Here is a 12,561-nt window from a genome sequence, read left to right as displayed (position 1 = left end):
AGGATAAGGTCTATGCTCTTGTCCTTAAGAAACGGAGTGCTGGGCTGGGTCTGTGAGCCACATCTCTGTATCCCATGCCTTCTGCTCCCACAAGCATCCCACCCACATATCCAGCTGACATGGGCATCTACTCAGCCTCTTCTTGTTAGCTGTTTATTTATTGGGCACCTGCTCACTCTCACACTAGTGCCGCTCATGACGGTTGTGGTGGTCTCCATATTGGAATATGGATCACGTGCCTTACTGGTTTTATGTGAATTCTCTTTGAACTGGTGACTGGCATTATTTTTTACCCCTTTTCCTGAGATTCTCCCCCTTTCAGCTCTGAAAGAATCTCGTCAAGAAACCTTACACTCCCAAGTAAACGGGCATGCTTAATCACCTGAGGGCCAGCTTCACAGAGAGGCGAGGGGAGAGCTCAAGCAGGGGAAACGGCAAGGGTTTGGGAGGCAGGAGGCAGGAAAGCAGGAAGGTCGTATACGTCTCAGTGTTGACTGTGGCCAGTTTGCCCAGAGGATGCAGGAGGCAGGCACGAGCTGCAGTGGGGTGTGGGCCACACTCTGGGCAAGGGGAGGCCCCCAGATGAAGTATCTGTTGAGAGGATGCCTGAGGGGACATTAGGAGACACCCACACAGAAGAAACCTCTACAGCGGCACTGCAGGGGACCCAGGAACTTTAGGTGACTTCCTGAGAAAAGACTGTGTGGCAAAGTGAAGCCTGCAGCCTCTAGAAGGTGGTGTTATCAGGAGAAAAAGATTCCAGGATGAGAGGCGCTCAGGGTTCCTTCCGCCGTTCTAGAGTGTAAGGTCCTTTCAGACAGCTGGCACCTGGGGGTTTGTCCCTTGCTTTGTCTGTTTAAAAGTGCTTAGAGCAGTGAGAACCTAAGCCTTGACCCTTGTGGAGGCAACATCATGGTCTGGGGATCGGCCTGATTGAGATGCCTTGTACCGCTGTTGAATGATCCCCCCCTGGGCCATGTTACCTTCTCAAGGGCCTTTATCTACAATGGGGGTAAGATGTGAACTACCTGCAATTGGGAGACGTGAGATTGGAAAAAAAAAATATTTCATGGAGCCTGGTCATCATGGTGTGGTTATTAATGTTACCATTAATATTATTGCTCAGTACCGCAATTGCCGCTCATTACTCTAGAGTTAGTGTGATTGTTGTCATTGCTCCTCATTCCTGTCTTACTGGAACATGGCTGCTTGGTCCTATATATATTATGTTGATTACTATGATTATTATTGATCATTACTACAACTATTACTGTGCTTGTTGAAAATTATTTCTACAGTTTATGCCGTTATTATTCACTGCCATGACTGTTGCAACCATTATTATGGCTGTAGTTCTTGTTACCCAATACTGCAATGTTACCCAATACTACTATTGTTGCTACTGCGCCTAACAGAGGCACGGCTGGCCAGGGCATCCCACAGATACTTTGTCAACCATGCCCTCATTCTCCGTTCACAGTGACCCTTGGGTTGGGTGTTCTTTTCCCCGACAGGTTGTTCAAATGACTCCATTCATGACGTGGGGTGGGGTCAAAACAATGCTTTGCGAACTTCGTCAGAAACCCAAAACCACAGCTCCATGGGTACAGTGCTTGCTGCGCATGCATGGAGACCTGTGACTGATACTCCAGAAACTATATGTGTATGTACATGTATGTGTAGTGTGTGTATATGTAGTGTATGTATATGTATGTATATACAGATGCACCAGTGCTGGGGAGGCAAAGAAAGGCAGATTCTTGATCTCATGATCTTGACAGTCTCCCCAGTCTGCACACACTAAATCCAGTGAGAGGTTCTGTCATAAAATAAGTGAAGACCAGTTGAGGAAGATGGTTATCTAAGGCCTTCTCATATATCCACACCACAGCACATACCATACACACACACAGAGAGAGAGAGAGAGAGAGAGAGACAGAGAGACAGAGAGACAGAGAGACAGAGAGAGACAGAGAGAGACAGAGAGAGACAGAGAACACTGATTATATGTCACCTTTGGATAAAAGGCAAGACTCCTAAGGCCTGAGTACCATGCCTTTCTGCCCAAGTCATCCCATGAGTAGAGGGCTCAACACCTTGACCACTTGGAAGTCATTCAGGACGGTGCTAATAACAGACCCAATGATCCAGATTCAAGGTAAACCCCCTTCTTGGCTGCTGTGGACACTGCAAGGCTACAGAGACAGAACTCAGCCCCAGGCTGGCTGACCCCACATGTGTGTGTTTCCTTCCAGGTTTTGGAGGAGTCCAAATGCTTGGTCCGGAGCTTCCTGAAGTCGGTGTTGGAAGACGTGAATGAGAAGGAGTGTGTCATGTTGAAGCAGCTCTGGAGCTCCTCCAAAGGCTTGGACTCCCTCTTCAGCTACCTGCAGGACAAAATCTATGAAGTCTGAAGGGCCCCAGCTTGTGAGCCTCGCTGCTCAAGGGTACCTGACTTCCAGCTGGGCCTGTGTTTCTGCCATCGGAGCCCAGGGTCCACCCCTAGCCAAGAGTTTGTCAGGGTGTGTCTTCACACCTAGGGTTGTGTCCATTCCTTGTGTCCTTCGGTTGTTCCTCATTGGTTTGATTTTGATGTAACGGTGGGAAACGCAGTATCCTTGGCCTCCCGTGTCCCTATCCCAGCCCGGCCATAGAGCTTTCCAGGGTTACACGTTTTCAGGGCTCTGCCAGGCACTGCTTCCCTTTCCCCACTTAGCTGAAACGCTAAACCGCCATGGTCCAGAAGGGGACGATCAACTTCCCCCATCCTCCCGACTCAGGCTGTGTCTACACAGTGCCTCCAACTTGGAGATGAGGCCATCATGGGTCCTGATGAAATGATCTGGGACCAGGGGACAATCATCTTAGGGAATTCGCAGACCAACAAGCACATGACTCTGTTGGCCCATAGGCCTGGCTTCAGGCTCCTCTCCAGTGCAGCTCGGTGTGATTCTTAGGGCTTGGTCTCAAAACCCAACTGAGTGATTTACAAACCCAGATATTGTACATTTAGAAATGTTTTGTTAAATATATATTTTTAAAACAATGTAAGTGGAAATTCTGATAATTTATGTGTATTATATGTAAAGCTAGTTTTGCAAAAAAAACATGAATTACTAGGAAAATTTTTCTTTATTCGGATTTATTTTATTTATTTATTTTTGTTTATATATTATGAAGTCTATTGTTCACACAGATCTTATTTTCATACTGCCCTGGACCAAATACGATTCAAGGTTCACGCTGTTTGGTGCACGCTCGCCACGAGCCATGTGGGAAGTTCAGAGATGAGAATGGAAGGGTTTTTTGTGGATTTGAAATGAACAACACTGTGTCAGGTCCTCTCCAGGTCACTCTCATAACATGATGCCGGTTCTCTAGTCTTGTTTTTAGGATAAGTCATGGTGGCGTTTTCTCTGTCACTCACTGTCAGTAAGAGGAACCTAGGACTCTGGTGATCCCAAATGGTCTCAGAGCAGGACCCGGTCCTTAGCTGAGTGGCATCAAGGAAGGATGGGGGTGCGGTCCTGTTTCAGGATGAAATATTGCCTAGGCTGAGGTGTTCTTTTGCTCTGGGATAGATAAATGAACTTGGATTTCCAAGACCTTTCTTCTCATATGGAAGTTAATGTCTTAGTTGGCCTTCTGGGAGTGTTGAGAAAGAAAACCCAGTCTCTGGAGTTTTTCTAGGGTCCAAACCATTTTGCTTCCAGAAGTCTGAACAATGAGTCTTCTTTTTTTTTTTTTTTAACTGGGAGACTACAAGGGAGCAGTATCCAGCATGGAGGTCTCCTTGCCTCGATGGCTGTGGGCTATGGGAGGCCTCCAGTAGCTATGTTCACGTGATCCAACTAAAGTCCCTGGATCTGCATGGTAGGGGAGTTTGAATTTGAGTTGATAAAGAAACAGGAAATAGAAGGAAGAGAGGCTCCATTGTGCCTGGAACCTCAAACCTCTTTGAGATCATGTGCCCAGAGAAAATTAGACCATCAGGGTGCCTGGATTGTTCTAGATGAGTTCCAGATCTTGACCTCTGTTCTTTCTATTCCTTTCCCTGTGAGTTTCCAGTCTTTCTTAGCCCTGCTTTGGAGACAGTGGGGTCCAGTACTGAGTTGGCACCGCTTGATGGGGGTTAGGGGAGTGGGGAGGTGGGCTGCAAAGAAGGAGAGTTGGTTCTCTGCCTGCTCTCGACCGGGAATAGCTACCCCAAGCCCCAGGTGGAAGAATGACACAGGTGGTTGAATGTTCACATGAGAACAAGTGAAGGGGCCCGACTCTACACCTGGGAGACGGAGGCAGGAGGATTGCTGCGATTTCAGGTCCCTAGCCAGGGCTACATAAGACCCTGTCTCTAGCCAGGCTGTGGTAGCCTTTAATCCCAGCACTCAGGAGGTTCCCATGTGCGCTGACCTTGTGATCCTCAGGATGACCTTGCTTCCCTCTATGGAAAGCGTTGGGAGTCAGAAAGGTTCAAGACGGTCGGAGTTACACTTCTCCATTCTCTTTCAGCCTGTGCCACTTGGGCCATGCAGAGACTGAAGGGACAGCCACTTTGGCTGTGTTCAGTCACAGGGAAACGGAATCGAATCCTATAGTTCCCTGGTGTCCCAGTAGAACACTGTAGGAGCTGTAGGCTGGGGAGCAGAGAGTTAATAGAGGAGCGCTCTGGATTCTGCCAGGTGTCTGTGGTTGAGCCTTCTCTATTAGATGAGTTCCATGTGCTTCATCCAAACCCTTAAGATGGCCCTTGTTCTTGTGTATGTCTCCAAGCCTCTTCACAACTGCTGCTTCCTCTATGGGTCCCAACCCTCGTGCTTTCTGATTAATCCGCGTTTGTCCATAGGGAGGCAAGGGGTCAGGATTCTTCCTGGAAATGGAAAGGGATGTTTAGAAATGCCTGTTATCAGTGTCCGTCTCTGATTCCTGCTGATACAATCAGAGTTTTAACTTTGGGTCCTTGATGAGCACCAAACCTCTGAATGTGTCAAGGGTCTGTGATGACCGAGATAGACATAGAATTCTTTCTAAGGTGGAATTCATATGGCTCGTTTTAAGTCCTTTCAATAAGGTGGTTCTGCCAAGGGACACAAGTCCTTTAGTCAGTCTGCCGCAGGGGTGGCTAGACCACTGGAATGGCTGTTTTCAGGGTTGCCCTGGGGGTAGTGTGTCATTGAATGCAGCTGACCTCCAGCATACTGAACAGGGATGGAAAATACCAGCCTATGGTTGTATTCAGATTGTCATTGTCAGGTTTGTGCAGAAGAAAGGTCACTTGTTGTTGCTGGTCACCAATATAGTAAAAGAGAAAGACTTTTACAAAACTATAAATTTTGATTAATGTTATGGGAAAAGTAAAATAAATGAGATGTCAGAATATAAAAAAAAAAGCTTTCTTGAGGCAGGGTGCTGGCTTTCATCTTCTATCTTGTACCCCAGTGTCCTCTCTGCTCCCATGAGGTCCTTCTGTTTGTCCCTTTACCTTCCTTGTTCCTTTCCCATGTCATCCTTTCCTAGAGCCTAAGTAAATCTTTGAGGAATTGTGTAGATGGTCTTAGAAGGCCCAACTCAAGAGTTCCTTTGAGTTTGGAAGGACAGCTATGGGTGAGAATTAGAGAGTGCCTGTTCTGAGTCAACATCCCTTCTAGCAAGCCACTCAGGACGCCCCCTGTCTGCCACGACCTTGGCGACGGCAACTTCCAGTGTGAGGATATGACGTGGTTGGGGTTAGATGCTTTGATCCCCGAGACTTTTGAAGAGTTATGGTTAAGATGGCCAGACCACCTCAGCACATGGAGGCCACTTTGTAATGTGGCTGTTCTTTTATTCAGGTGACCCTTTCCTGTTTCGAAATAAAGTCTGAGGGGAAACACGTTATGCTGAGAAGAAAGTAAAGACTTAAAAGCTTATTCTTTGGCATAGGTCAAACTGGGAATTGTCCTCTCGGAAGCATGAAAAGCTGGAATTCAATATGAGGACGGGAAAATAACCACAGCAGACTTTGAACAATGCAATTTTATCTCTAACTCTCCTTTACAAATTGCCTCCGCCGAATGCTGAATTGTATCCCCCACTCCTAACTCCTGGTTTCAAAAATATCTTTAGAAGTTTGTAATTTTTTTTTTTAAATTTGGAACTTAGTCCCACTCCGCACACTTTTTCAATCTAGTTTCTGTAGAAGATTTTTTTTTAAAAAAAAAAACTAATAATGATAATAAAAATCCCCCAAATCTTCCTATGGGAACATTTAGAAGGAAGGCCCGCTTCTCTTGTGTTTCTGTTGTATATATGAGACAAGATGCCCTCACTAATAGACACAGTATTTAAGACTCCAAATGAGATTTCTTAAGTATTTTATTTTATTCTCTGTAAATGGTTTTGTAAAAATCTCGAAAATAAATCTCCACTTTGCCTTTGTAGATACATCTTCGGGGGCTTGTCTTGCATGTGGGTTTTTTGTTGTTATTGTAACTAAGTGCCGCTTAGTTCTTTCTGCGGGTTTTGGTTGAAATGCTTATAGACTTTAATACAGTATATATATTTTCAGAATATAAACTTTTATATTTCTGTGGTAAATTAGGACATGCGTTTTAGGCAATCTTTTCCATTAATATCACTTCTTCCTTCAAAAAAAAAAATAGATCGCATACTGGTTTGGTGCCAATTTTTTTTTAATCCAAGTCTTACATTAAGAAATCAAGTCAATTTTCTTTTTTTTTCTAGAAGTCATTGCGTTTGAAATCTAATTTGAACACGTGTTGAATTTGTGGAATAAGCCTTACCATTAGGTTCAATAATCCTGCTGACCTTCAAAACTACGTGTGTAGTTCAAGCCCCCCCCCCACGCCCCTCATAAATTCTGACTGTGTGGCAGTTGATGGAGCTGTGAACAGAGCCTTAAGGTTGTTGCAAAAAATAAATAAATAAAAGGATAATACGGGTTGTTTCCTCCATGTAAGCCATGTTAGTGGGCTCGATGCAGTCTGTAGCTCGTGGCTAACCGGAAGAGAGTGGTGGAGTCGATGGTGGCAGGGACCAGATGGATTTCTTGATGGATGTCTTTGGCCATCACATGGTCAAGGCCAGGCTTTCTGAACCACTGTCCTTCTAGTCACATGGTTTGGAGATGGTAACAGGGAGGGCTGCGGATTCATCGTCTGTTCTAAACAAATGACAGTTCCTGCTCCTGACCCCGGTGGGGACTCCAGGTTCCTTGTGGGTGACCTGCAAATGTCCAGGGTAGCTAAAGTCAGCAGTCTCTGAGAGATGCTAACAAAGTTTACATAAAAGTCTTACTATGTAGACAATCTGGAGTCAGTTTTTGTTCTGTCATTGGCATTGCCATGCGTCCTTGGTGTTTCTGTGAGGAAATGTCGAGACATGCTAGACTGGAGTTTGGCAGGATGGGCATACTGTAGACACAGAGCATGCACAGCAAGTGAGCTGGTTTAGCCAGGGTTTTTTTCAGTGGCACAGAAATCCCAGATTTTATCAGCAGTGGGCATAGTGAATCTTGGAATCTTAAAGAGTTAATTCTCAAAAATTAAATCCCATTTTTGGTAGGTGGCACTCTGGCCATTACCAGCTGATTCTCCTTATCAACCTTTGGAATAGGAGCATGAGTTCAGGGCTGTGTGGTTAAGCATTGGGGTCCCTCTTTAGGAAGTGTCCAAAGTCGCCTTTTCAGCATTAGGGTTGAGAATGGCATGTGCTCATGTAGTCAGTTCAGAAGACCTGATGTCTAGGGTTAGCTTCTGCCTTGCATCTCTGGGTTGGCTTCACCTCTTTGTCTCAACATCTAGTCTTCCGCTGGAGCGTGTTAAATTGACTCTGGAAAGTTCAGAGGGTGTAGAGTTTTCCACCTAGTATTTAATTTGCCATTATGCCATTAGTTCCAGCTTGAAGTTATTTTCTAATGGCTACATTGACAAGGCTGTGAAAATAACTGCCTTCCATAAAACCAAGGACCAAAGAATTTCATTATTCCAACCAAGCATGAGTTTCGTAGCCTGTAGGCACATCTGGGTCCAGATGTGTGAGCTTCATGGGCACAGAGGAAGCCTTGGTTCCCCCAAACTCATGCTCCCCTAACTGGCCATGCAGAGAAGTTGACTATCTCGTTGAAAGGCTCTGAAGGAGAGTTTCTGCGATTGGAACTTAGTATCTCAGGTGGGTGTTTCTGCTGTGTGGTCTCAGCTTTCTATTTATCCCATTACAAAGTGGAACTCTGGGATCCCGCCAGGTTGTCTGAACACCGTAGACTCTTCCATTTGTGTGTGGGCCTCCGGCTGAAGTTTTGTAGCTAGGTCTCCAGGGATGCATCCTGTGACTGCCAGATGTCCATCCCTTTAGTTCCTCATCAAGCCATTCCACTTCCTGCTTAGTAGAGCAGGAATTTTCCTCAGCGGCCCCACCAGGGGATGCCCCTCATTCTCATTCTCATTCTTGATGATGTCATTGACTTCTTTACTAATCCAGAGATGACTGGTGTTAAAGAAGTGCTATTCTATTGGTAAGGCTTATTACCAAACTTCTGATAATGAAGCAGGCTACCAAAAACGTGTCCAGCTCACTCTAGGAGTGTTTGGGTTTGATCATGGATGTAGCGTACACACCAAAATCCATGGATACCTTTACAGGTTAGGTTACTCGTTTTCTTTTGCCAGATTTTCACTGGAGAGTCCTTAGTTTTGGATACTTGTAAGTATGAGTCCTTCATAGAGTTATATGCAGGTATAGCTGGCCCATTCTCCACATTGTAAATATTTTTCCCAAACTGGGTGCAGTACTGAGGGTAATAATCTTCTGATTTATCAAATGCTGTCTGGAGCAAATCGTCCACTCTTTGTGAATGGTCCTGTAACGTATATGAACATATTTCTGGGTGCCTTAGAAGTTGTATTTTTCATGTGTGCTAATATGCAGTATTTATACATCGTGAGAAGCTGCTTTGAATAAAAAGATTGAAACTTCGTCTCTATTTGTTTGTGTCCCTCCCACCCACCCCTACCCCTTTTCTGATCCATCTTAAAGGTCACAACCTGGTTATGTGCTTTCAAAACTGAGAAGTTTCTGGAGCCTTGGAGGTTGTTCCAAGGTTCCTGGCAGACTGACATCTCCATCCAGGTATGACCTGAAGTTTCTAGTGTTTTGAGGCCATCACTTGGGTAGAGGGGCAACAGCTGGATGCCAGAGGACTTTAGAATGGAGGGGACAGATTTTCAGGGAGTGGATGTGTCATTTATCCCTTCCTTGACATGTGCACTATGCTCTATAATATTATGGCCCCTATCCTTAGCAGGCAAACCTTCACAGAGATCAGTCCTGTATAGTTCAAGCTGCCTTGCATGGTCAAAATTGATGTCTATCACTGTGGATAGAGTCTTTCTACACACTTAATATTACTGCTTTGTCTGTCACAGCACAAAGAGACAAATGGAGGAGGACCCTTCAGAACATGGCCACACACCGGGGAAGGGTGCAGAAAAGAGATAGCATCGGAAGCCTTCAATGGTTTTGTGCTCATAAATTCCAGGAAAGGGATTTATATAAGACCATCTCTCTGTCAATTCATTCATGCACCCACTCTCCAAGTAGTTCACCCATTCATCCACCCACCCATCCTTCCACTTTCAATCTACCTGTCAGTCCATCCATCCATCCATCCATCCATCCACCCATCCTCCCATCTCCCTATCTGCCCTTCCATCCATGCACCCACCCTTCCATCTGTCTATCTGTCCTTTCACCTACTCTTCTGTCTGTCAGTCCATCCACTTTCCCTCCTGTCCATTCTGCTGTCCCCCTGTCTGCCATTCATTAATCTTTCATTAAGCTTTCATTTCAGCACTCTAGACAGAGCCTCCCCCCCCCCCCCCGCCATGTCTGGGAAGCTACACAAGTTCTTTGATGCCTAGATGGCTCAACTCTTCTCTAAAGGAACTTGGAGTCTAGGGATGTGAGAAAGGCAAGAACTCCTCTGCTCTGTTCTGAAACATCAGCACAGGGCTAGAGAAGGCCTATTCTTACAGCGTCACAAACATACTCAGGGCTGAGAAGAAACTTCCATGTGGGTAGATCAGCCGGTCTGGGGTTCTTAAGCCACTGTTGCTTTGTGTGCCTCTTTTCTCTCAAGTCTTGATACTATCTAAGATACGGAAGAGGTCAAGACCAAACCTGGAGAGTCTTGCGCTTTCAGATTTAGGTGTTTCCTCTGGAAGACGGAGTGAGAACTTGTGGAAGTTTTGTCAGAAACCTTGGCCACTCAGCCTGTCTCTTGGGTCACTTTGATATGGTGTTTTATGGAAAGAGCTGCTTGCCCTAACAGGACAAGAGAATAATGGGACTGTATCTTTCTCCACAGCCATAAATAGTAACTAGAAGATGGCCAGTATATAAATAAGCAGAGATGAGATAGAAGTATAAAAGCCCCTCTCTTCTTTTGAGATAAAGTCTCATGTATCCCAAGCAGGCTTCATACATGCTGTATAGGCAAGGATGACCTTGTCCTTCTACCTCCCTAATGCTGACATTACAGGCCTGCACCATCACACCTGCTTATGCAGTGCTGGGGATCGAACCCAGGGTGTCCTGCATGCAAAGCAAACAGTCTACTGACTGAGCTATATCTTCTGCCCCTGTAAAAGCAACTTTTATTGACTTGGGGTTCCTTTAGGTCTGCTTAATAAGGGGGCAGTCCTCTGGTCCTTGATGAAATCCTGATGGGTTTCAGCCCTTTTGTGTCTCGTGGGTAATAGTTCTCCCAGTCACAAACACAGACTCAGTTGTCATCAGAGATAAGCATGATGCATTTTAGGTGCATTGTTCCCAACTCATTCAAGACTTCTCTTGCCATCACCGGCTGATCCCTGACTTGTCTAGTTGAATGGGGAGGACAGGAAAGGTCTTACATGCTAACGTGGCAATGTGCTTGGATAGGGGTTTTTAGTCTCTGAGCCTTAGAGATATTTATGTCATATTCTCTCAGGGAATTTTATGGGGTTTTAGACTGGACAGTCCCCTGGAATTGCCAGGTTGTTTTTTTTTTATCAACCCCCTATTCCTCATCAGCCCTTTATTGAGGGTCTGTCCGCTACAAACTTTTCCAGTTGGGTGTGCTCCAAGTTCTAGAGATGATGTTCAATCCCTTCACAAAATGAGAGGGAAGGCTTTTCCTTTTCCTATTCTCTGTCTTTTTCTGTCTCTCCCTCCCCCTCCTTTCTCCCTCTTCCTCCTTCTCCCTCTCTCTGTCTCTTTCTGTATCTGTCTTTTTCTATATCTACCTCTTCCCCTCCTTCCCCTTCTGTGTGTATGTTTGTGTGTCTGTGTGTGTCTGGGTGTTCTGTGGTTCGTAGAGAAATCCTCTTAGCTTCTCTTTTAAAGACGCTGGCTACACAGACCACAGCCGAACACAATTAGAATTCATCAGGATCTTGTGGCAGGGATTTCTGTGTGGGGGCAGGTCTCTGATGAGAGGCACCTTGGAGGACTTGGGAGATTAATGAGGACTTGAACTTTCCCTTCAAGTGAGTCATGAGCCCAGGAAGGCTTGGCCTGGGCTGGCTTGTGGTTTCCCAGATTTTTCTCCCTTTCAAAAGCAGGACTAGAAGAGCAGAAGCAAGGGCAACACTAGGAGGGTTAGGGCAGCCTTCCTGCACCCCTTGGTGGGGGGAGGGAGGTTGGGCAGGTTGGTTGTGGAGTCAGGGGTTTCAGGGCTGAGCTTGAGCAATGATCAGCTAGTACAGCCCCTGATGAGACAGGAAATGTTCTAGGAATTGATGGGGGGGGGGTGAGGTCAGGGCTGTGGGTAGACCTAAGTGGGGTTGCCAGGAGCTCAGCTAAGCCTGGCCTTGCAGGCATCAGGTAGGTGGTCCTGCTTAGCCTAAGGGCACCTAAGGGCAGCAATGCTGCTGCTGCTGCTAGGAAGTTAAGGGACAGAAATACAGACAGATATGCACATGCGTATTCATACACCCAAAGTTACATACCCACAGACATGCACAGGTATGCATATCTGTGCCTGTGGTATGTATGTATTTAAATATATGTGACTTTAACATGTGAAACTAGATTAGATTTTTTTATGATATATGAAATAGCTGTTGATATATAATCACCTTAAATAATTAAATGCAATTTAAGTAGGAGAGCCATACATAAATGACTACAAATATATTCAGAACAGTTGCTAATATCTAGCTACTATTTAATGATTTAATGAGGTTTTCATATAGGAATATTTATTTTAGATCTTATCTATATACCACATGTAAATTTGGTTTTATGTCATTATATACAATTTTGTAACAGTTATTAGAATAGTCACTTAGTGTGACTTACATATATATGTGTGTGTGTATGTGAGGGCTTATGTATATGAAATTTATGCAAATTTATGTAATATCTATTTAAATGAGCTATGTGCATATACACATGAGATTACATGGTCACTCTTTGGAGATTAAGTGAGCTTTACATATATGCATATATTCGATTATTTAAAATAAAATAGCAGTGGGTAAAAACATAGGTGTGCACACACACACACACCACACATATAAATGC

At 45.0% G+C, this 12,561-nt stretch overlaps 1 protein-coding gene across 1 annotated transcript in view; it reads left to right on the top strand.

Annotated features, from left to right (window-relative positions):
- Cdyl2 (chromodomain Y like 2) overlaps positions 1 to 8,970 on the top strand; it is a 158,711-nt gene extending 149,741 nt beyond the window's left edge. Inside the window, exon 7 of the mRNA XM_050144095.1 lies at positions 2,256 to 8,970. Coding sequence (XP_050000052.1) covers positions 2,256 to 2,414 — 159 coding nt within the window. The 3' untranslated portion in view covers positions 2,415 to 8,970. The remainder of the gene's footprint in view (positions 1 to 2,255) is intronic.
- Positions 8,971 to 12,561: the final 3,591 nt, after the last annotated feature.

This window comes from Alexandromys fortis, unplaced genomic scaffold (genome assembly GCF_014885135.2).
Source record: "Alexandromys fortis isolate MF-2015 unplaced genomic scaffold, M_Fortis_MF-2015_v1.1 scaffold_1, whole genome shotgun sequence".
Taxonomy (NCBI): Eukaryota; Metazoa; Chordata; class Mammalia; order Rodentia; family Cricetidae; genus Alexandromys; species Alexandromys fortis.
This window is presented reverse-complemented; position numbering and strand designations above follow the sequence as displayed.